Source organism: Notolabrus celidotus, chromosome 2 (genome assembly GCF_009762535.1).
Source record: "Notolabrus celidotus isolate fNotCel1 chromosome 2, fNotCel1.pri, whole genome shotgun sequence".
In the NCBI taxonomy this organism is placed as follows: Eukaryota; Metazoa; Chordata; class Actinopteri; order Labriformes; family Labridae; genus Notolabrus; species Notolabrus celidotus.
In genome coordinates this window covers 19,185,848-19,211,166 of record NC_048273.1, presented here as the reverse complement: position 1 = coordinate 19,211,166, position 25,319 = coordinate 19,185,848, and the positions used below count along the sequence as shown (strand labels likewise).

Below are 25,319 nucleotides of genomic sequence, written 5' to 3'. Positions count from 1 at the left end.
GTTAAATTTGCTATGACATCAATGTTCTGCTCATTATCCTTGTTAGGTCAGATGTGTGCCAGTGTGTTGGATAACTGCTTATTCAATAAAGTTGTTTGAAATGAATAAGCAGTTATCTAACACACACTTGCACACATCTGACCTAGTAACATGCAGGCTAGTCTGTGCACATACATACACTGTCACTCTCAGTAAAAATGCTCAAAAAGGTACATGGTGTCATTTTAAAATCAACAGTGTAATTACTTTTTTAGGTGTGTTTTTTTCAATATTTGCAGCACGTGTTATATTCAGTGATTGGCTTTCTTTCTCTTCTTTGCGTGTGTAGGTTTTGTGTGTTTCTTTTAAGGCATGAGAACTTTAAAAGCAGTTCTGACAACAACTGCCCAACACAACAAACATGCAGTTTTAAGGGGACACACCCAGCTGGATATCGTAATGTCAACAGTTACACTTGTCAACCAGAAAACTTGTCATGTTTTCTTTGATAAAACTTTTTTAAGTCGCTGTAAAGCCTCAAGCTGCAAATAAACATAATCTTAAGGAAGACAACCTGACAGGATGTTACTTCCAGGAACCCCAGAAGAAGCATTTATTTGTGTTAATCAAGAAAACAATAAAGTGAAAACACTGCATCGGCTGATCAACCTCTTGAAGGACCTGTCACGCTTATCTCAAGAATTCCACAACTGCAGACAAAAACATCTCTTCATCTATTGTAGCAGCTTCATGCTCACATGCTCTGGTTCATATGCTTTCAGCTTAAATCATGCAACCTGAACAACAACTGTTGTACAAAAAAGAGAATGAGGCTTATTCAATTAGAGCAAATAGCACATAGTAACCCTATGTAACCCTAACCCTGAGGCAACCCCTGTTAGCACAGTTGGAGCTGTGTACCTTAAAGCATTTCCAATAGAGCTCTGCAGAGCACTGTACTGACACATCAATTTACTGTCTTGCATCCTGAAGAGAATAACCTCTGGAAGTCCTTGCAAAGAAACTGTCAGTATCCAGAGTTACAGTGAATTTCCTTCATGCACAGTAGCAAATTGGAATGAGATATAACTGCCAGTCATTGTGTATGTACTGGTAAAAAAATAAAAATAAATAAATAACACATCCCACTTCTTGTTTCTATAACTTTAAGAGGTTTAAAACTACATGACTATGACAATGATACCTTTATTACCACCTGCACACCTGCATATACTTGGTATGGTGAATGCAATTAACTGTACTGTATATGACACCACTAAATCAAGGTGGTAACTGTATCTCAGTGAGAAGCTTTTAAAATAAGATATGAATGCACATACAATAAAATACATACAAATTGAGCCTCATAACTCTATATTTCCAAACTTTACATCATGATTCAGATTTCAGGGTTTTGCAATACAATAAAAGTGAAAGTTATCATGTTACCTAGATAAACAGCTACTGGCTTGTATTTTCCTCTCACGAACTTTCAGTTTGAGTACTATTAAAGTATGATTGGTATGAAGGGCTATGTCATGTGAGCCTGGTTGCTAATCGTATCAGCTTTCTTATCGATAAGGTCTGTTTGAGAAATAATGTTTTCATGTTGCATCAGTAACTTCAAAAAATCCCCACACTGCATTTCTTTTCCTGCCCGCTTTGGTGTTATTTCCTGAATCCTTCCAGTCCAGAAAACATGTGTCATCCCCTCTGATGAGGATTACCAGGTATCAACAGAACCATTGCTCATTAACATTTTACAAATGTACCCTAAAGTAACAATTTATAATGTTTTGATTAGAATCAAAATGTTTTTATTAATCTTTCTTTGGGAAAGGTAAGAGGCTAATAATAGGTGTTTTATAATTAGTTTTAAAAAATCCTCACAAGAGCTTTAACCCTCGTGTTGTGTTGCGGGTAAAGTTGAACTTTTTCAAAGTCTTAACAGGCAATATATCCCTTCTAAACCAGCTAAATGCAGCATAAAAATCTGGGCAGCATGTGACAGAAGAGGTGTCGTGTTAATTTATCAACTATCAAAAATTCGAGTTGTAAAATAAAATAAACAAAAATCTGTCATGTAAAACTATTGTATTTATATTTAGGGCTTTCCAATGTACATTAAAGAAAGTTTTAACATTAATTTGAATGAAAAACCAGTGAGTTATCCTCATTGAACCATGATCTGTCAGAATTAAAGAACACCAACGGACTAAATCAATCTTGCTTTAAATGGTTAGTAATGGAGTTAAGAAATAGTATTGGGATTTTTTTGGGTTCTGACACTTTTGAATAATTGAATATGCTCCGGGTCAAATTGACCCAGGAACAATATTGCTGTTCCAGAAAACCAGACATAACAGGAAAGTTAAAGATCTATTGAACTGGAAAGACACGTCTTCACAAAAAATGAAAAAAAATCCAATAATCTTTCAAATTAAAAACTAAATTAATAGTTTTAATGGGGTCCTGAAAGTCCTGAAAAAGCCAAACACAGACTAACTTTTTTGCCCATCCCGGACGTTGTCACAGCATAACAAAGTTATTCTGTTGTCAGTGGTTTGAAGTGACGTTCCTATGCTTATCTCGCGCAGGGAGAAACAACAAGACCCCGGTGAAGTGAGGAGATGGTGATGATGACAGCGCCTCTCTCCGCCCTCACAGAGGAAGCAGATTGCGTCAAATCTGCTCCTCCTCCTCTCCTATTCACCGCTGAACGCTTCCCATCCCCATCACAGGAGCACCGACAGGTAACTGCAATGTCGCATTTATGCTGTGTCAAATATAACAGACGTTTGTAAAGACTTTCTTGCATTTATAAGTATATATAATTTTAAAAGGTAGGCTGTTTCTCGATGAAACCGCTTACGTGGGGGCTGCTGAGTTGAATTGTATAGATGGGCTTCCCACGGTATCTTACAGATTGAGTAGGACTTCGTTTAATATTATGTCGCGGTCTATTAGTATTATCTGATTAATTCCTGTTTATAGAGACAACGTGTGTCTTGTTGGGCTGTTATAGCCTCTCGCTGTGCAGGGTGCTTTGGTTTGTCATGTCAGCAGGCTGCATGGACGCTTTGACGTACCGCTATAATCAATATGCCAATCAATGTGATGCTTTGAGAAATCACAGCTTTTACACTGTAATCGATCAAGATTGAGCATATTCTTTTGTATAACTGCAGAAAGGCGTGTGTTTTACGCTAAATGTGTCTCTGTCAGTGTGTTTCATCAATGTGTTTATATTTGAATGCGCATGCGCATGGGTACCTGTATATTTTGTCAAAGAGTAGCCTATTTGAAATTTGGTTTCCATCCCCAGTGGATTATTTTAAAAATGTTCTTTTAAGTTTTGCCTTCATTTGAAATAAGGTGTTGTCGTTGTGTGTCGTTTCCAAACTAAACCTATAACCAGAGTTTAAACAATGCATTGACTAATAGATTAGAAAGAAGGTTCATCACTTAATTGGCTGTCATTTTTATTCCAAATCTTACAATGTACTTAGCATTTACTTCATGAGCATGATCTTTTCATACATGATTTTAAAGTGAATTTATAAGGGTTAGTTGGATACAAAGGGGATTCTTATGATGCCTGCTGTCTATAGGAACTTTAAACAGTCACAATGTTTTGACGAATCATGATGCAAATAAGATGAAACCTTAAAATAAATGACCCTGCTGTTCTTTGCCCTGTGTCTCTCTTAATGTCTAATGTCTCTCTTAATGTCTAATCAGCAGTGTCTCAGCTGCTGTTTGGCATAAATATGAATATGGTCATACATTTTTAACAGTAACGTTTCAGACTGTGCTCCCCCCCTCAGGATGGAGGCTCTGTTAAATGAGTGGCTGTGGCAGGAGGAGTACTGGCTTCCTCCTGGTATCCGCTGGCGGGACATTGAGATGAAGGAGAATGAGGGCCGCTTTCCTCTACCCAGGGATCTTATCTACACCCTACCACTGGCCTTTGCCTTTATAGCTCTCAGATACGTCTTCGAGAGGTAAGACACCATACCTCCATCATAACTGGATCATTAAATCGTAAGATCTACTTTTTCTTATTGTCATTCACTATGACTTCTGCTAGAGCAGTAAGCTTTCAAAGTTTATGGTGGATCTACAACTCAAGTGATGTGTGAGTGACTGTGTGGCCAAGAAAGAGTTAAGCATGATGGTTATTTATTTGTTTGGGTCTGACTTCCTCTTTCACCTGTACTGGTCATGCTGGCTGGCTAACTGATTTGCTGCCTGTGTAGCTCAGGATAATGGCTCCTTTATCCTTCATTAGATGGAGGGAGTAGGTTAGACAGCCAATGAGAGGCAGGCATCATGAGTAGACAGTTTTTAGTTGCTGACTGTGTGAAAATACTCTCTCCTCATCAGGGGAATTAAATCCAGCCCTATAAAATGGGATGTACATGTTGGGAGGATCTATTTGATAGCAGCCTTATCGGGGGCTTCTTAACAGGAGTTGTTAGTTTTAAGAAAGGTACGGTAAGTGAGCTAAACCAATTTCACCAACACTGTTTACATTCACAATACCTATTGTTGGATATACTCAGCAACCTTTCGTATGAATAGACTCACCACCAATAGATGTATGGAAAAAACTTGACCTTAAATCCCCAGTTGTGCTTGTTAAGAGAATCCTGCTGAAGCCTCTAGAGACTCCCTAGAAAAGGTCACAACACTTCTGTGCAGGAAAAGGGAAGTGGGTCTTATCCTCAGTGTGAAATGATGACTGGTATCTGACAGCAAGAGCAACAGGAGATGGATTTTTGTCATACTTTGAGGCAATGAAAATGCTATGTAGATTATACTAAGTTGTTTGACAATTTATCTATATATACTCATCATAAGTAATTTTTTAACTAAAAATTACAAAACTTATTACTGAAGATACCCCGGAACCACTTACACGCCCAATAAAAACACTGATCCTTACGATAAAAATAAACATGTTTGCAGACTAATACAAAAAACGGTTAAAGAGCCCACCTCAACTTCACGTCTTTGCATCATACTAGATTGAACAAAGTTAGGTTGAGTCAGCATTTCAATATGGCAACTACCAACGATAGGCTTCAGAACTCTGCTTCAGCAACAAATGGGTGACATCAATGAGACTATGTCCATTATTTGTACAGCCTATGGTTGTAGCAGAAGGTTTATGAAACCTAAAACCCAAAATAGCAACTGCACATTAAGCAAGTGTAATAATTGAAAAAGTGATGTGATGAAAAGAAAGTGCTAAGTCTGCACCACGACCTGTGCCGGGGTGACGACCCGTCTTTGATGAACTGAATCTGCAACATTTTCCAACTTTTAATGACCCTCGGTTGCAAATTCCTAATCACCAGAAATATTTAAAAATATTATACAACATAGGTGATTAAAACGACAGACACCAATTACTCTGAGCAAGAAGTTTGCAGAAACCCAGACATAAGGTGAAATATTTTATGATGTCATATAATAATCTATTGATTTTTATCTTGCACATGTTTTTTGACAACAGACCCAGCAATTCAGAAACTAATTTATAAAGATTTGGTGGCAGTGAGGAGTGTGTAGCTCTAAGTACTTTCCTTAAAACTAGGCAGCTGAAAAGTCAACATCAAGGTGAACTTGCTTGCTTGAACTAGTTTTGCTGGCAGCAGACAAAAACAACAGTGAAAGGATGCAAAGACATAATGGATTTATTGATTGAGTGCTTGTTTTTGCATGCTCCATGTCCGAATGTAAAAAAACTGTGTGAACTTGCTTGGCACGAGCTGTGTGAGATCGGTGCCATTGTTGGGCTTAGAGTCTTGTGTGTACATTTATCATATACTGATGACCAGTGTGGTATGGTTAACTGTATGACTTGCAGAGAAGGGGTCAAAAAGTGTTATGCTAGATACCAGCATGCACCTGATAGTGCTGACAGTGGAGTATTAATGTCTTGCTCAGGTCTCTGGAGCTGTCAGTCAGATGGATGATGAAAAAATTGTCTTCATTTGCTCATCCTGGTCCGCAGCTGTTCTGTTGAGGAGGTGTGTGTGTGTGTGTGTGTGTGTGTGTGTGTGTGTGTGTGTGTGTGTGTGTGTGTGTGTGTGTGTATGTGTGTGGGTGTGTACGATGGAGAGTCGTGTAACCAGAGAACATGTTTGTCTCTGTAAAACTGACCTGACCTTCTCATTCTCTCTGATCTCCCTGTCCCTGCCCATTTAAGGATGATTATCTTTGAGCTAAAGTTACACGCATGTTAAGCACATGCACACACACAAAACACACACATACACACTCTTGTATCTACACACCTCACCAATGACACATTGTTTTTGTTCCTCTCTGTGGCTCTGTCTGACTGCCTCCATCTCTGCGTAAAAGGCACACATGCAGATCAAATGTCTCTTGATGCCATATCAGCTAATGACGAGGCCGTCTGGCCAAATGTCCCAATACGCCAATGATAGTGGCTCTGCAGGCTGTCAGGAGCACCATAATGAGATATCTTGTTGCCACCACGATACTGTACCCCATTCGGATCACATTAGACAGCTGTTGAAGTCATCTCATTTTAACCCCTCAACAATTATAATCAAGTTTGTTAAAGTATCAAGATTGAAATCGATATAAGAAAAATAGCATGTTTTTTTTTTCCCATTTTCCCTTCCTTCTGTTCTCTGTCCTCTCAGACTCATTGCCGTCCCATTAAGCAAACAGTTGGGTGTGAAGGACCGGATTAGGATCCGAGCGGCCTCTGTCCCAAAGCTGGAAACCTTCTACAAACAGAACAGACGGCTGCCATCGCAAGTTTGTATTAATGTTTTACCTTCCCTCTTTAGCCTTAATGTAAATGTTCACTAGAATCTCTTAACAGTGTCCTCCAGTCTTCATCTTAGCAGGCTTTCATTATGTACTCAAAAGTGAACTGGACAAACAGGAGTGAATCATTAGTTTATCTTTTATCATTTAAAAGTATATAAACCCCAGATGCAAAGTTATACTAAAAATCCCATCAACAAGTTACTGAAATCTATAATAAGGAGAGCAATAATATAAAAAGTATAATGTTTTAATGCGTATATAATATCAAATTGGACACCAGTATTATATCAAAAACACAAATACACAATAGATTAAAGTGAGTTTTAAAAAGCAGCCGGCCTGTTGAAATCTGAAATAATCAGAAATATGATTATGTGGTGCTTGATAGCAGTCTAGTTCCAGCCCAGTTGTGGAACTAATTGCACTTGCAGATCCCAATTTAATGATAACATAAACAAAATATAATAATTTGTATTTGCATACTACTGCTTTTAGGACTGTTGTATAAAAGCAATGACACACTCCCCCTGTTGTTCTGGATATCAGCACATTGGAGATTATGTTCCAGCAGTCATCCTCATGCCTTGCTCTAATGACTGAATCACAGATGAGCATATATTCATTAAAATACTGGCCCTACACAGGAAGTAGCAGCACAGTTTGTCACTGTGTGTTGAAAACAGAAGCAGCATGTCAGAAGAGCTTGATTGTTCAGCAGTCAGATGAGTTGTTAGCTGTGATGATTCAAGGAACTGATTAGGAAAAGGATGTACGAGCAGATTCATCTAACTCACATGAGTCACAGAGGCAAATGGGTGTCACGTTACAAAGGTACAATACTTAGTCATGATACAGGTGATTTACAGGTTTTTTCGAGGTGTAAAACGATAACTTCATCTTGTTAACAGGTGCAGTCAAGTCCGAAAGAAGTTCACATGTAAATCCTCCAACCTTGACTTGGTTTTGTTGGCATTGCAGCACTGGTGACAGAACAAGACAACTCTGATTCTAAATTGATTCTATCACAGTTCCAAGTTAACCTGTGTGTCATGACGTATATTCAAATCAACTATTTGCATGTGGCCTGAACCAAGAGCAGCAGCAGGGGCTCCTGTTTGATGCCTTTGTTGTCCTACATTATATTTAGATACCAGGCAAAAGGCGCATAACATACATGTATCTGTATATTTAGGTGGATTTGCTAAACATGGTCAATGGAAAATGTTGCATCATCATCGTTATATTTTTAGCTTTTTTTCCACACAATAATATCATAATAATAAAATATCACAATACAGTGCAGGTGGAGGGCTACTGTTCGGATACAGATGTCAAGCCTTGAACATCAGGACTTACAGTTTGAGAGGTTTGGAGAACCAAAATCACCATAACAGTCCATGATCTTAGTTCGAGCTTTGTTTTAGTGTTCTTTAACATAGAGCTGAAAATGTAATTTATATAGCACAAAATAAACTCACATCAAAGAGGGTCCCCAGCTGAAAGACATTGGCTAAATCCCAAAGCTCTTAAGTTTCATTCTTTCATCTCCCATTTGCGCCGTTTACTTGCATCTCAGTCCCTCCCACCAGAGATGCCTAGAGAGATTCAAGGAAATGAAGAGAGGGGAAGGAATGAGGAAATTTGCTTTAAAAGACATGAGCCGTCCTTTCCTTCAGTGCGTCACGTGAAGCGACGCCTGTTTGTGATGACAGCGTCAGATGATCGCCACTGATCAGCTGTCAGTCAGCTTTAACTGCAGTTTGTGTCTGCACACATTTGCAATGTAAGAATTCTGATAAAATATACACAGCAACGGTGTTTGTCTCTGTGTGTTGCCAGTTTAAACATCTGCAACCGGCGAATAACCTGTAGTCTGTTTATCTCGTGTCCTGATTATAATCATACTGATCATTTTTAATGATAAAAGTAGTAGATATGGAATTATATTTTTTACATTTATATTTAGTCACATACTGATGTATGTTTCTGATCTGTTTCAAGGAACCCCTTACTGACTGCTTTAAGGTCCACCTTTTCTCTGGGATTAAATCCTGGTGATGTGAAATTTCAGCAAAGTCCGAGCTGATGTGGCATCGAGTGAGGGATTTTCAATACAGGGATGTGTCAGTCAGTGAACAGACTTCCGGGAAGGCTGCTCTTGTATGTCCTCATATTTTACTCTTACTATGTCTCTCCTCTCTCCTTGATCCCGTAAAGGGTAAATAGTTTAGGATCGCTCCTTAGCATGGTGGTGTTTAGGTACCACTAGTTCAGCCGAAGACCAAGGAGAAACCATATAAGGGCTTTGGGATCCAAGAGCTGAGGCTAAAAAGGCCAAACAGTAACCTTAAATACTTCCTGGTTAAACAACACTGCCAGCAGCATAAGTTAGCATGACAGCATCATCCTCAACCAGGACTTGGAATTCAGAGAAAATAATGATCAGAAATCAAAGCCAACAAATGAACTTTGGAAAGACAGCCTATGAAATTAAACACATGTATTGATCAACCGAGGTGGATCATATTTTAGCGAATAAACACGCAACACATAACTGCATCTCAATATTCATCCAAATCATAAGAAATTAGTTTTTTGACAAACTTGTGAGAGGAAGGGATACTCCTGCACGGATACAGATGGCCATTTTAGCTCAATCTAAAGATGCATGTTTAGTTTCCTCTATATCAAAAATAAGGGTTGGAGGAAGAAAGCATGAAACATCAGAAGAAGTGCAGTAGTCATGTTGCAGACTCATCAGTAATGACCAGTAGTACGTTTACATTTATCATTGTAGGAGTCCTCATTTTGACAGGTCAGGTATGCAGCTCGGATGAAATGTATCTTCCTGTAATAAAGTAACAACACAGCTGTCAGAGACATCAGCAGGGAGCTCTGGCTTTTAAAATATCACATGTGAAATATTGCATCTCAGGGAGTAAGAAAGCAGCAGGCAGCAGGAAACATCTTTAACTTGTCTCAAATGTTAATAAAAGTCTAGCCCTGTAATATATAATTGTGTTTGTGTGTGTGCAGAGTGAGGTGGTGGCCTTGGGGAAGCAGTGCGGATTCTCTCCGAGAAAGATCCAGACCTGGTTCAGACACAGAAGGAACCAGGACAGACCCAGTAACACCAAAAAGTTCTGCGAGGCCTCGTGAGTTTTTGAAAGTCCTTTAAATACTATTTTAAGTCTGTCTGTTAAAGCTAAAGGCCAAAATTTAAGAGAAAGTACATCTTGTCGGTCCAAAAGCAGAAAGGGAGGGTTTGATTTAAAAATGACTGTTTTCATTTGTTCACATTATAGTCTAATATACTGCTGTAAAGTGCAACATTTGAAAGATTTATCATTACAGGAAAATGATTGAATTGCCAAACTCAAGGTCTACGCTTCTACTTTTTGAGTGCTTGTTTTTCCCCCCACAATTGAATTACTAAAATTCAGCATGTTGGATGCGTCATATTCATATGAATACTAAGTACTGCTACAGAATATGCCTCTTTGATATGTCATTCCTAATATTAATTGTCCATTAATTTAATTTATACCACAGCTTTTAACAAGTGATGGTGTTGATTTTTATCTGGACAGCTGGCGTTTCGTCTTCTACCTCGCAGCATTCACTGCAGGGCTTGCCTCTTTAATTAATGTAAGTGTGTTATTAACTACACCAGAGAAAAAAAATAAAAACTAACTAACTAGCAATGGGACATGGCTTTTGAGTGGTGGCAATAATACATGTACATTTCTTTAACTCTTTGGAGTCATAATCAAAATGTATAACTTTATTGGTTTTCAAGGCATGAGTTAATTTTCAGCTCAAGGCTTGTTTGATTGAAGACTAATTGTGTTATTTGGTCTTTCAGACTCCATGGTTCTGGGATCACAGAGAGTGTTGGAGAGATTATCCCAGACAGGTGAGCATGAAACAACAAGGTTGTAGCCCTAAAAACAAGAGTTTGTTGGAGTTTAATATGGGGCACCAGTTTGGCCTAGTGGTTAAATCGCATGCTTCATGTACAGAGGCCATCGTCCTCGTAGCAGGTTTTTATTCCACCACCCAATTTCCCATTCCGTCGTATCTCCTCAATAAGAGCATAAAACGCTTTACTTAATATACAACCCTAACACAATATTAAACTTTGACTCTGGCACAGCTGGAACATTAGCTCACACAGTGAAAAGAAAAGTCAGTAGTAAAACAATGGCTGGGAGGAACTCAATAAAACAAAGTCTTGAATGTGTGTGTTGAAGGATTTAACAGTGGACTCTGGGTTAATGACACACTTTGGTCAGTTCATTCCCCTGCCTCAGACTTTCAAGCCAGCTCCCTACTTCCTTTACATCTTTTTTGAAGCCAATGTCTCTACTATGTTTGTGACAGTTATGCCTGTAGGTCGGCATTCCTCTGGAGAAAACATCCTTTTGCAGGGTCACGGCCTTGAACAGCAAACACTAAAAAAAATGTAAAGCCCGGTACTCTCTGCAGTTTGACTGATTACAGCTCCTGCAGGCAGCGCTACCCCTGACCTTTTTTTTCCTGTTCTGAGATCTTGTGATCTTAGACAGCAAGAGAGGATGTGTTCTTTAGAGTTAAATACCTCAGTCGACTTCCTGCTATTGTGGGGCTTTAGACTTTGAATGCTGGGTGTTCTGCATGAGGTGTTTGGATTTGAGATAGCACACTACGAGTTCTTTAAATAAGAACACGTTCTCTTTTGGAAACAGGTTGACAGCTTTGATAAAATCCATTTTAGTCTTTAAAGGAAAGTGAAAGAAGTGTTTTTATTATTACCAAGACCTTTGGAAACACTGAAGTCTAGCTTCACCACTGTGCACATAAACCAATCAGAGAGTGTTCAGTAAAGTGGAATCCTATATGCCAGTAGTTTTAGGGCAAAGTTTTGGGTGCCCATATTCATACAGCAGCCTGTCCTATCTTATCATGTGAGGCAATAAAAAGCAAATGTTAGCATTCAGCCACTTCCTATCTTTCGTTGGTTGGTAGTTGGTAACATTAGCTTTTGATTGTCTTGTAATAAAAGATATTAAAGGTATATAGCTAACAGAAAGAGGTGGTTGAATGCGAACATTTTCTGTTGTATTGAGGTAGCTGACGGTTGTTAAATATGTTCTTCTAACTTAGAATATGGACACATATCACTCTGGTTTTTCACTTTCATGATCAGTTTAGTTGCATATCAATCAAGAGATGTTGAATGGGGATGAATTCTCAGATTTCTTACATTTTTATGACACAACCAAGAAAAAGGTGTTGTGACATGATGACAGAATTTGAGATCTTTAGATCTTTCTCAGCAGACACATACAAGAGGAGTCTGCTAAATCAGTGAATTCTTCTCTTATGGCTTCAGTATTTGTGTACAGGTTACTTTCCTCAGGCTACAAAGTAAGCAGTAGCAACATAACACTGAATTAATGTATGCATGGAAATGTTTGACTTATTGTTTCTCTCTTCCTCTCATTCTTCAGCCTGTAGCTGAGGTCCATTTCTGGTATTACATCCTTGAAATGGGCTTCTATTTATCCCTGCTACTGTCTGTGTCTGTGGATGTCAAGCGGAAAGTGAGTGTGACCTCCTTTAACAAACATTGTTTAAAAGCCCAAAGTAAGAGCTTGAGCTTTAGACTGTTAGGCAAATGGTCAAAACCATAAGCTGAATTATGTCATCACTTACTCCCTTTTTTTTGGCAGTGTAATCCCAATGTTGTTCTCTCACATGATTACACTAAACACAGATTATGCACTGGATTATCTGGTATTACATCATAGTTTGGTGGACTTTTCATTTGCTCTCATTTAAAAACTGAGTGCTGCTGGATCTAAAATCTTCAGTAACAGATTAGCACACACTGCTAAATTCACAGACATAAAAAATAATTAATTGGTACACCTTTGATATATCCAAATATATACCACACATTTGTAAATGTGCTCTAGCTCAATGCAGCTGCAGCCTGAATGAGAAGTGAGTGTGTGTGACTCACCAGAGGCTCAAAACTGCTGATCAATGATATTCGAGTATCCAACAAAATGAATCAGTCCAGATGATTTATACTGTAAATCTGCTCTCCTAATTCTTGGACATTATTGATGAAAAAGACCACAGACGGAAAGCTGCTGACGTCTCGGTTTTGCTACTGTACAGTTAACTTTTACGGTGTGGTCTCTGTGTGTTCATGTGTGTATGCCAGGATTTCAAGGAGCAGGTAATCCATCACATCGCCACCTTATTCCTCATTGGTTTCTCCTACTGCGCCAACTATGTGAGGGTTGGCACTCTGGTGATGCTGGTACACGACTCCTCCGACTTTCTTCTGGAGGTAAAACAAAACACCTACATTTTCATCTGTGTGAATTATTTTTTTTAGTAATAATGAACAGTACTTGGCACATTCAGTCAAATATTATGTGTTACACATCGCACTTCTCTTATACACTTGTCATGAAAACATTTTAAGAAAAACAAGCGAAACAATGAATACAAGAAAAGTCTGATTATGTACTAAAAACTGGAGAAAAAGCAAATCCAACATTTACATGGAGTGACTTTTGTCTACTCACATTCAGTGCTCTTTCCTGGTTGCAACATTTCACTGATAACATCTGAAAACTTACAACTGTCATCTTAGAGGTGAGGGAAATATGTAGAGCCAGCCATGTGGCCTCAGACGTGACTGGGCATAGTCTGGCACAAAAAAGGGACAATAATGTGGGTGTCATGTTTAGACAGTGATTCCACTCTACAGACAAGCATGAGTTTTTGAGACGGTGAGCTGTTTTGGTGTAATGAAAACAATGTAACCCTGATTAATTTTATTATCACAGATTATCACATTTTAGCTTACAACAGTCCAATAAAAACATAATCACCTGGCATTGTCCATATCTGCCCTGCCTCTCAACTAGTCTTACATTCAAATGATAGAGATTTCCTAAGAGCTTATTTTTTCATTTCCTTTCAATTGTCCCCTAATTTAATTGAAAAAATAAGGTCAAGGAAGGTAGACTATCCTGATGTCACTTTAAAGCACTTAATTTCATATTGTCCTCCCTCAGTAATCCAGGAACAGTATCAGTTAAAGGGTAGGACTGCATTCATTATCTATACCGCTTATCCCAAATGGGGGATCACGGTGGGCTGGAGCCTATCCCATCTGTCACTGAGCCAGAGGCAACAGGGTACACCCTTGACAGGTCACCAGTCTATTAGTAGAGAAAAACAACCATACACACACACACACACACACACACACACTCACACTTATAGGCAATTTTGAATCACCAATTAGGCTAACAAGGGTGTCTTTGAACTGTTGAAGAACGCCAAAGTACCCATCGATAACCAATGCATGCACTACCTTGCAGGCCTGAATAGCATGTAGACATGAATTATAAATGTAGGCTGTACTTTTCACTATCACTGATAACTAACGGCCATATTTTTGCTCTGATAGTCTGCAAAGATGTTCCACTATGGTGGCTGGACGAAGATTTGTGACTCGCTGTTTGTAGTCTTCTCTTTGGTCTTCCTGGTGACAAGACTCGTGGTGTTACCTAGCAGGTAAATTATGGTGGTAGAATATTAGACTTTGTTTACATTATGTGAAATGTTAACTTTGTTAAAATTAAAATTGTCTTTGTTCGATTAAGTCTTCAACTTTTAAAGTGAAAGGTTTTATATAGTTATCGATTGGTTGTCCAGCTTGTTTCCTTGGTTTAGCATTATTCTAAATGCTGTTTGTAGTTCCTGTAGTGTTGGAAATGTAATGGATCTGCTGTTTTGTACTGGATCACCCAACTGTGTCCATGTCCTCTCATATTTCCTAAAGCATCTTTGCCCCTTCCTCTCTCTCTCTCTCTCTCTCTCTCTCTCTCTCTCTCTCTCTCTCTCTCTCTCTCTCTCTCTCTCTCTCTCTCTCTCTCTCTGTCCCACCAACTTGACAGCCCTGATCGGTTTCTTAGTCCAGCAAGTTTACAGCAAATTGTAAAAATAGATTTTGCCAGTTTAGACACAGTACTCCAGTACAGTGATCAATGAGCTATCAACCCTCCTGGAATTGGCCCTGTAGCGAAGTTAAAACTGTTTCTTCCTGTGTTTGTTTCCCAGAGTGATCCATTCGACCCTGGTGGTTTCTCTAGACTTCTTCCAGCCCTTCTTTGGTTATTACTTCTTCAACGCCCTGCTGTTAGTGCTGCAGGCACTACACATCTTCTGGGCTTATCTCATCTTGCGTATGGTCTACAAGTTTGTCTTCCTGGGCAAGGTGAGGAGAGTGTGACAAAAACAAGACAGGAAAGCAGAGTATCCATAGTTACTTTAGCACTAATAAATGTTTTATTCATTTTTTTCCCTCTATAGGTTGAGCGTGATGAACGTAGCGATGAGGAGAGCGAGGTCGAAGATGAAGAGGACGATCCTGGGGAGGAGGGTGATGAGTGCAGCTGGGAGCAAAGAAAGGGTACAATCAACTCCAAACTGGCATCACTAGCTAACAACTGTGTCCTGAACAACCTGACCAACCAGAGGAATATTAACAGCAGACTGCCCAAAGCCAGATAGTGGAGCTGCCTTAATCAACGCCTACCAAGACTCAGTTACAAAAAAATATACACCCTTATTCACCCTTCTGCCCACTGGGGATAAACTTAACACTGATATCATAAAAACTTGTGGCTTTCCACATCCAACACGGTCCTATGAAGATTTCAGTTGAGGGTAAGTCTACATCCTGCACATCTTGAAAAAAAAAAAAAGAACAAGCACAGACGATTGTAAATCTGCACCCCCAGTATTAGATTGGGAAGAAACACCATTATAAATGTCACCCAAACACCAGAATCCTGTCAACTGTGGGGAAAAAAGGAGACGCCCAACTTACTTTGTGTGTTGTATGCAGATTTTATATTTATTTTCAATGTACTATGAAAAAACTGGTTTGTAAATACATCAGGATAACAGCATCTGGACTGTGCTGCGATGCATTTATACTCAAAAAGAAAAATAAATGTTTTTATACAAGAGAGCTATAGTATGTCAAAAAGGAGACAGAACTTAATCATCATTCACTTGCAAAGCTTTGTATCCAGGATGACACACATTATGTTGATTGTGCATAACCTATGCTGTAGTTATTCTGTTGACAACCTAATTTGTATATCTTTTCTATGAATAATTTACTGAAGAGGACATATTTATGTTGTATTTTGCTCTACTCCCTCCTGCAGAAGTCCCTTATGTATCTTAAAGATGTATTTTTCTGAAATAGGATTTGATTCTGTCTTTTCTGTTTAAATCTCACTTCTTAGAAAACCTAGTACGCCCCCTGGTGCACAGAGAAAACACATCCTTATTGAGAGGGCACTTCCAATGAGATGAAATGATGCTTTTACAACAACAACAACAAAAAAAAAAACAAGGCTTATATACATATGGAGTAAAACCGTGTGTATGTGTGTGTGTTTTCTACTTTGATATCACTATAACAGGCAGCATGAGGTCTCATCGAGGTTTCTGTTCAAGTTTGCACCACTGGGTTTTCGTTTTGTGCCTTGGCTGCTGTTTTAACATTATTGTTGGACGAGCACTTGATTTTTGGAGCTCTTTGTGAAAGTAGGACTATCGTCACTGGACACACCAGGCCTTACTGTCACTGGTTTCACTGTTTTGCCTGATATGTTGGTGAGGCTGCTTCGTATCTATAAGCGGTGGGACATTTGCTCACAAACGGGCATTAAAGAAATGGGATATATTTATAGAAAGCTGTTGCGTATACAAAGGTCTAAATGCTTTATCCGATGAATAAATGTCAAACGTAAATATAAAGATTTATCAATTATTAAAGTGGATGACATATTTTGATATGCTAGGACAATGCTCTACTCCTTTACTAGGATAAAGATGTTATTTAATTTTCATGTACATATTTTATCACAATGAAAGATGAGGCTCATTGTCTGTCAACTGTTTCTTAGGGTTGATCTAAGTGGATCATCATGATTGTCGACAGAACAGCACAGAAATGTTTGTTAGAAACCAACGTAATCTTAATTATGCCGCATAATTCAGATAAATGGTTCCTGTCATCTTATACAAAGACAAGTGCGCTGATTAGAAGAAGGGTTGTGTTTGAATGTAAACAGGGTCTAAATAGCACTGGGGCTCACAACATTAAGTGGGATTGAAGTTGTAGGGCACTAAAAGGGCTGATCCACTGAACACTACACCCATAGCTCTCCACTTGAATGATGCTTTTTGGAAAAGAAGACTTAAAACCAGGGAAATAATCATGTTTTCCTGAAAATAACACTTTACTTTTCTCTTATGAGTGCACATGAATGCCCTGTTGATTGTGTGTAAAGTTGAAAAGTTTTAATAAATAACTTTTATTGATATAAATAACACCGCTATCTTCTTTTTTCTTTTTTTTCTTTGAGCTTAATTCCACCCAAACCATGATTTATTACATCCCAGTCTATTTGGTGAGTCTATTTGTATGACCCCTCTCACAAAGTCATCTAGATAAACAAACAGAATTATCTTGTACAAAATCACATTTTAACATTTATGGAACCATTCTCACTGTGACACATCCTCTAAGCGGGACGGAGCAAGGTATGGCATCATCCACCTCAATGCAGGTGTCAATGTAAGGGTCCATCAGCACCATGTTTGGGAATGCTTTGTTACTCTTCTTCTCACTGACCAGATATATCTGTCCGCTGGCTGTTGTGCAGCCAGAGAAAAACTTGCTGTCCAGACATTCCTCTTCAAGTAAGGTCCACTCATCTGTGTCTATGTCGAAACGTAAAGCCTGACCTCCAAACAGGTAGAGGGCGCCATTGAGTTCTGTGGCAACCAAATCATATCTGTGAAAAGGGGTGGATAAGGGGTTAAATTGGCATGAAACCATGCCAATTAAGGCTGACAGGGGAAGATGTTTAAAGGATGCATACTATGAAAAAGAACATAGTTAAAGAACCACAAAGCAAAGCAGAAGAAACTTTAAAGAACTTTAATAAAATCACTCACCGTGGAAATGGAGAATAGGAGACCACATCCCACTGATCCTCCTGCACGACATACCTCTGAATTCCTCCATATGCCTCCCCGTTTTCATCCAGGCCACAAGCCACGTAAATACAGGAGTCCAGACTAGCAATGGCCGCCCTCTCCACAGCCCTCACCATGGGGCTGACCCCCTCCCAGCCCTCCTCAGAACCCAGGACCAGTCTTTCTACATCATCCACAAGCCCTTCATCCATGCTGCCCCCGAGGACATACAGCACAGAGCCCAGCCCAATGGAGCAGTGGCTGTGCCTGGATTTCTGCAGGGCCGGTCCGTCTATCCAGCGCTGGTTCCCACATTCGTATATCCTGACCCAGTCCGCACTGAACCAAAGGACATCCCTGAAGTGGCCGCCTGTCACAACTACATTGTCTCCTACCAAATAAAGAGATCAGAAAAGACAGACAATTCAAAGTTAGGAAATATGTCAAATCATATTTAAAATAAGAATAAAGTTTTATTGTTCTCTCTATCTTTATAAAAATCTCCATTATCTCAGTCTCATTATTGAACTCTTACCCACAGCAGCTACTGAGAACTGTGTAAGGTTCTTCCTCTGCAGAGATGCACAGCTCTGCCATCGACCATTGTGTGGGTGAAACTGGTTAAGTGCCTGTTTCTCCTGATCATGGGGTCCCCCCAGTAGAAAGAGGGTCTCTGTGGCCCTGGTTCTCTTCATTGACCTGCCCTTCGACCAAGATGCTGGATAATGTTCATTCAGCATGCAGATGAGCTTAGCTCTGGGGTCAGAGCTTTTCATTCTGGTCAAAATTTCAGTTAGAAAAGGCAAAGAGAGCAACTCAGGCCTCACCAGCTCAATGAGCTCAAGGAAATGTTCTTCTCGTTTAGAGTCAAATGACACCCATCTCAGGGTGGCCTCCAGGGCAAGATCGTCCTTAAAGATGGCCAGGTCATCACTGGCAAGAAGGTCTGCTATATTCTCCTTCGACAATGACATGAAGTCCTCTTCTGCAACAATAGCAGAAAAGTGTGTGAGTACCACCTGTCGTGCAGCCCTGTATAGCTGAGTGCAGCCCAGCCTCCAAGAGTAGGCCATCATCCCCAGACAGTTACTGAGGTGTAGCTCACGCTCCAGGAACTTGCAGCACAGAAGCCGGGCTCTTTCCAGTTGTAAAAAGTCTGCAGTCTCAAGGATCCCCAGCACATTTTCTCTGTTCAAAGCTAGGCGGCATGTTCCGCTGTATTCCATCAAAACACTGAAATTCTGCAGGCTCACACCTTTGATCTCAACTTTCCTTCTGCGACTCTCCAAACCACATCCAAAAAACAGAGCCCTAAAGTATGGACTCAGGAGGGCAAGCCGTTGACGGTTGACATAAAAACTCTCCCCTTCCACCAGCAGAGTAGCATCAGGGATTTCATCAGGCTCAGAGTCAGAGTCTTGCTGATGATCAGAAGATTCATCCTCCTGAAGTTTGTCTATCTGCTCAGACAGAACTGTGAATTCAAAACGCTGAGGTTTAAGATCAGTGTTAGTTCTGCAGGCCATTTCACAACAAACTGCCACAGCAACCTCTACTGCATAGTCCCATGTCCTCGTTCTGGTTTACAACACACCAACTGGGTTTATTAATAGACTTTCCCCCCAACTGTCTGCAACCAGAAAAATGAGGTCAGTCAAAAGGCAGGTGCTAATTATAACACATGGGCACTAAGACTTGTGAGATCATTCTAAAAGTTCCATTATGAAACGCCACTAAAAAAATATAGTTTGTTAAAAAAAACAGTTGTCAGCCCAATCTCAATGTCCACCCTCAAGCACTCACTGACTTTGAGGCGCATTCCCGCTCAGTCCGTGAGGGCTTAAGGCTGTCCCACCATCAAATTATCAAGTGTGTGAGGGATCTCTCACTGACTTTTTGAGCACTTTATGACCCCTTTCCGTAAGTGGGCATTTTTGCAGACTTAGCGTAAGGGAATTACCCATAGTTCATAGCATTGTGACGTGAAACAAGAGATTCCCAGGGGAAGCCCATGAGCATGGAAAGGTAAAGGAACGCTGTGACATGGAAATGAAAAAAAAGTGCAACAGTAAAAAAAGAAGCATGAAAGTTGCAATGAAATTTACAGGTAAAAAAGTTTGCATGTAAGTATAAATATAGAAAACAGCCTTAACCTATGTATCTTCACAGATATTTGTATATAGTATAATTAATATATTTAGTTATATAGCCTATTTATATACTTTAAATTGTGTGGTTAAGCAGTCTGTATGGTAAGAGCCTGGATCACATGGCAGTCAGTAGTCCCTTAAGCACCTTGAATTTGAGGAAAGTAAACATTGTGCAATAAAAATTCCTAATATCTCTAAGGTGAGCTGTTGATGTCATGCAGGTTACGTTAGAAGTCTCAAAGTGCTGTCCCATTCCCAGTTCTACAGTTTGAGCCCTTACAGCCTTCTGCTGTCAATCACTTTCCAGGTGAAGTCAGTTACGTAAGTCAAGAAGGGCTCAGGACTCAGGGCTTAAGGAGGACATTGAGATTGGGCCAAGTTGTTTTGAATTCACTGGTGTTTGGTTAATGCATGTGTCTACTAAATAACTATGGTTCCATCACTGTGGTCTGGGCACACTATGATTCAAAGAGCTACCTCTTAAGCCATGATTAAAGGCATTAATATAAGTGTGAGAAGAAGCATTATATCAAAAAGTGCAAATAGGGTGAAAAAAAATATCCTTTTTATATACAACAACACACTCTTAATAAAACATCAACCACTCAGATCTTCACTCATGAATGTTAGTTTGGTTCAAAGCAATTTTACCACATACAAACTACATTATTAACAACTATTGAGATTGGGCCGTCGACTGAAAAACAAACGGCAAAAACAATGACGTCAGTCAGGCGCTCAATGATTTGATTGGTTGAACCTTGGAGGCCAAAGGTTTTACTTCCGTGTCACACAGCTAACATGGCGGTGAGTTCGTATGGTTTTCGTCCTCATTCAAACATAGTTTCACATACACATTAGTAAACATTACCAGGGGTATTCCGGGAAATTCATTGTTTATTACTTACATCACCTGAAATGAAAACGAGCTCTGCGAAAGACAGAAGCTCGTTTACTCACGGAGCTAGCCCAGCGAAGCTAACCTCCGGCTAAGTCAGTGTTTGTGTGCTGCTAGCTTACATGTGTCTCAAATGAACAATTTACCTTTACTCCATGCAGGATAAAGATAAGAAGAAGAAGGAGAGTATCTTCGATTTGTCCAAGTACATCGATAAGCCTATTCGTGTTAAATTTCAAGGCGGACGAGAGGGTAGGTACACTCATTGAGTCTATAAGCTAATGCTAGTGGAAACTAAACATATTTCATGATAGGACACAGAACGCATCCCGAGTATATCACCCCTCTGTATGTGTCTCACAGCCAGCGGTGTGCTGAAAGGTTTTGATCCTCTGTTGAACCTGGTGTTGGATGGCACAATCGAGTACATGCGGGGTAAGTTAAGAAGATACAAATCCTCTTCCAAGGTTGGCATGACACAAAAAAACATCATGTATTATTTTTAAAATGTAAGACTGTGCTAGTTTCCGTTCAAATCTTACGGTGGCCCTGAAGGACAAAACAAATTTACAAAAGATTAAACACTTTTACAAAGTTGGAAACAATTTTATATTTTGGACAATATTTTTACATTTTATCAAACAAAATTACATCAGCAGAACACTTTTACCAAGGCCAAAACAAATGTACATTTAAGAAAACAAATTTACAAACGATGAAACCCTTTTACTGTTAAGTCTGACTCCTTTTAGCCTGACTCCGTTTAGCCTGAGGCGATGTGGTCTGAGGCGTTTCATCTGAATTCTGACACATGATGAAGGTTTTGCGGAGATATGACAGCTTTTCCGGAGACATAATGCTTTTTCATCGGAGGTCTGACACCTCTCTCTGAGACCTGAGGTTGTCCCAATATGTAAGCCCTGTCCATCTCCGTTTGGTTTCTCTCCATCAAAACAAACTAAATGACCCCTCATTCAATCACTTACGGATCACTTACGGTATTTGGTACATTCCCTTTCCGTAAAAATGAAAAGTTAATTTGTTTCAGAAAGGATGAGTGTTCCGTCTTTTGTAAAATTGTCCTCAACTTTGTAAAAGTGTTTCATCTTTTGTACATTTTTTTCCTTAAACATAAATTTGTTTTGGCCTTGGTAAAAGTGTTTTGCTGATGTAATTTTGCTTTATAAAATGTAAAAATGTTTTCCAAAATGTAAATAGACTCTGACAAAGAAACATTGACACTTACTTAAACTGCCAACTATGTGGAGAATACCATAACTTAAACAGACTTTTGTGTTGCAGTTTTAGTTAGCTTGGATGACAGATATACACACAGTGACCACAAGACCAGATTGTATTATATTAGGTCAATTAATCATGTTTTTCTGTGCCAGAACCTGCATTAAACTTCAGCCCTACCCAAACCAATGACCCAAGCAGCGCCTCACCATCACGTCACAAACTAAATAATGCCCTTATCTTATCAAATTACAAAAGCACCATGGGATCAATATCTTAAAGGAAGTCTATAACAAAAGACGAAAACTAATACAGCAACTGTGATGTCCAAGGTACTTAGTTGTAGTAATGGCATGCTATCATTGTCAAAAACAGAAGTGGTGATCAGTTAGTCTTTGGATCTTTGAATCGGTGTCACTTCCCTTTCCAAAAACATTACTGTTAATCAGAGTTGTCTACTTATAAACCACAAAACCAAGTTATCATAAAGGTTTAATTCCTAATTATTAGTCATTTGCAGTGACTTCGGGTGGTTTTTATAGCAGCCATTGTAGACTTGGGCCAAAGTAATGTAACACCTCCCTACATTTATTTAATGTAGAATTTCACATCAGTGGTAGTTTCATGTCTTTGAGTAATGATTGCCATTAAAGAGCTGATTAATGAGCATGCCTTAAAAGTGACATTGTTGCTCAACAACACAGGTCAGCATTGCTCTGTAGCAGTGGGTTAAATATGTACTATATACAGTTTTCTTTTGACATCAAAAAGTAAAGATAAATTCACATTCAGCTCTGAAGATACCCTGGTAACGAACAAAAATACATTCTTTCATGTCCACAACTCTTGTCCATCTTTGTCTGTCCAGATCCAGACGACCAGCTGAAGCTGACAGAAGACACCCGGCAGCTCGGGCTGGTGGTCTGCAGAGGAACCTCTGTTGTGTTAATCTGTCCTCAGGACGGCATGGAGGCCATTCCTAATCCGTTCATACAGCAACAGGATGGCTAACACTACCTCTCAAACACATACAGTCATACACGCACACGTGCGCGCACACACACACACACACACACACACACACACACACACACACACACACACACACATACGCACACACACGCACACACAGATATTTGTGGCGTCTTTTGTTGTTTCAAAATTTTAAAGCTTAACAGTAATTATGTGTACAACTAAGCAGATTTCAGTTGTTAAAAATCATAAGTTGAGCAACAAATGGAAATTTGAAAGTTCTTCACTTTGATTTCTGTCTTTGGTGTGCAGAGTTTTGCAAAGATTTGAGTTGTAAAGAGCCCACAAAGTTGGCAAATGTTAAAATAACCTTTTTCTTTTTATCCAGAATGTCAACTTTTTACTATTCTTTGTTGTTTTTGATAAGAAAATAAAATAATACTTTGAGTTCAGTGTTGCTCTCCCTTTTGTGTTGTATGATTGCGTAACTTGTCAGGAAAATCACAGTGATTTTTAACGTCTGTCAGAAAACTGAATCAAGCAGCCTCTTCTGGTAGGGATTATATCTAATCCAATAGCTTGAACACTGACCAGTTCAGGGTTCCCACGCGTCCTGAAAAACCTGGAAAACAGTTGACCAGTTTTCCAGTACTGGAAAATACCTGGAAAATGGGAGAAAAAGTAAATTGTCCTGGAAAATCACACATAGTCCTGGAAAATTATTCCAACATGGCTGCGTGCGACCTGACCCGATTAACAAAACACATCCCCATTCATTGAAAGTTGAGTGCACTCTGTGCTGGAAAAGACAGCGACACTGCACAACTTTTTTCACATCTTTTCTCCTTCACTTCATAATCATGCATTCACAGAAAAACGGGGGTATATTGTTTATGTTTTATGGTACATGAACCTTGTAGAGTGCTCTTTTGATTCAAAGAGTCTTATATTTAAGTTATAGTGTGACCAGTGGAGTCGGGCAGAGAGCTTGGGGGTCTGTGCCTCACAACTTTCCCTGCAGGCTGAGAGCTCAATTACCGTACTCTAGCTCAGTTGTTCTCAAAGTGGGGTCCTGGGACCCCTGGGGGTCTGCGAACCATAGCGTGGGGGTCCATGAAATAATTTGAATACATTTCTAATAAATTATAAAATTGTACTGTGTCATTACAAAACAGCATATACACCATTGTTATGATACCATTTGGTGGCTCGAAGGGATATGTGAGTCTTGCTGCTGTTAATTATCTGAAAGCGTTTAAGATCAATTACTTAAAAAGTATAAATGCTATCATGTTGAGTCCACAAGGAATGAAATGACCCTCTGTTTTAAAGTATACAAGTGGTATTTACTTGATTCAAATTTAAGTGTTATCTGTTTATCACTATGGTACAGGTCTGAAGTATTTAGATTGATACGTTTTACAATACAAATAGTTCCAAGGACAACTAAGAGTGCAAATGGTAGTAAGCATGTGCTTTAGTGATGGGAAGTTCGGCTCTTTTCAGAGAGCCGGCTCTTTTAACTCGTCTCCAAAAGAAGAGCCGACTCCCGAACGGCTCTTAATTTAGGATCTTTATAGCCGTATATTTTACCTTAACTTTGCAAAAACTAATGGTTTTTGTTGAAAACCCTTTTACGTACAGTGTTTTTATGAGAAGCCTTATAAATGCCCAATTTTGTGCATTTATTCTGTAAAAAAACATTCTTACCCTGATCCTAGGGTTAGGGTTGTGATTAGGGTTAGGGTTGTGATTAGGGTTCGGGTTGTGATTAGGGTTAGGGTTAGGGTTGTGATCAGGGTTAGGGTTAGGGTTGATTATGGTTCAGGTTGTGATTAGGGTTAGGGTTGTGATTAGGGTTAGGGTTAGGGTTGTGATTAGGGTTAGGGTTGTGATTAGGGTTCGGGTTGTGATTAGGGTTAGGGTTGTGATCAGAGTTAGGGTTATGATTAGGGTAAGGGTTAGGGTTGTGATTAGGGTTAGGGTTGTGATTAGGGTTAGGGTTGTGATCAGAGTTAGGGTTATGATTAGGGTAAGGGTTAGGGTTGTGATTAGGGTTAGGGTTGTGATCAGGGTTAGGGTTATGATTAGGGTTAGGGTTGTGATCAGAGTTAGGGTTATGATTAGGGTAAGGGTTAGGGTTGTGATTAGGGTTAGGGTTATGATTAGGGTTAGGGTTGTGATCAGAGTTA

At 39.4% G+C, this 25,319-nt stretch overlaps 3 protein-coding genes across 4 annotated transcripts; 2 read left to right on the top strand and 1 right to left on the bottom strand.

The window, feature by feature from the left end:
• The first annotated feature begins 2,586 nt into the window (after window positions 1–2,586).
• On the top strand, window positions 2,587–15,608 carry cers4a (ceramide synthase 4a). Its single transcript, XM_034675456.1, has 11 exons — window positions 2,587–2,732; window positions 3,807–3,983; window positions 6,663–6,780; window positions 9,832–9,950; window positions 10,386–10,443; window positions 10,661–10,711; window positions 12,288–12,380; window positions 13,010–13,138; window positions 14,273–14,379; window positions 14,926–15,082; window positions 15,178–15,608. Exons 2-11 carry the CDS (start codon window positions 3,808–3,810, stop codon window positions 15,376–15,378), a joined length of 1,209 nt encoding a protein of 402 aa, XP_034531347.1. The 5' UTR covers window positions 2,587–2,732; window position 3,807; the 3' UTR covers window positions 15,379–15,608.
• Window positions 15,609–15,761: 153 nt separating this feature from the next.
• On the bottom strand, window positions 15,762–19,604 carry LOC117806490 (kelch-like protein 23). The gene is made up of 3 exons (XM_034675446.1): window positions 18,404–19,604; window positions 17,848–18,259; window positions 15,762–17,684 (listed from the first exon to the last, which is right to left on the bottom strand). Exons 1-3 carry the CDS (start codon window positions 19,392–19,394, stop codon window positions 17,381–17,383), a joined length of 1,707 nt encoding a protein of 568 aa, XP_034531337.1. The 5' UTR covers window positions 19,395–19,604; the 3' UTR covers window positions 15,762–17,380.
• A 1,089-nt stretch (window positions 19,605–20,693) lies between these two features.
• lsm7 (LSM7 homolog, U6 small nuclear RNA and mRNA degradation associated) lies at window positions 20,694–23,579 on the top strand. Of its 2 annotated transcripts, XM_034675468.1 has the most exons (4): window positions 20,694–20,825; window positions 21,078–21,168; window positions 21,280–21,351; window positions 23,024–23,579. In XM_034675468.1, exons 1-4 carry the CDS (start codon window positions 20,820–20,822, stop codon window positions 23,164–23,166), a joined length of 312 nt encoding a protein of 103 aa, XP_034531359.1. In that variant the 5' UTR covers window positions 20,694–20,819; the 3' UTR covers window positions 23,167–23,579. The 2 variants fall into 2 exon arrangements, with proteins under 2 accessions (XP_034531359.1, XP_034531364.1); XM_034675473.1 differs by lacking the exon at window positions 20,694–20,825 and having other exon boundaries at window positions 21,072–21,168.
• The last annotated feature ends 1,740 nt before the right edge of the window (window positions 23,580–25,319 follow it).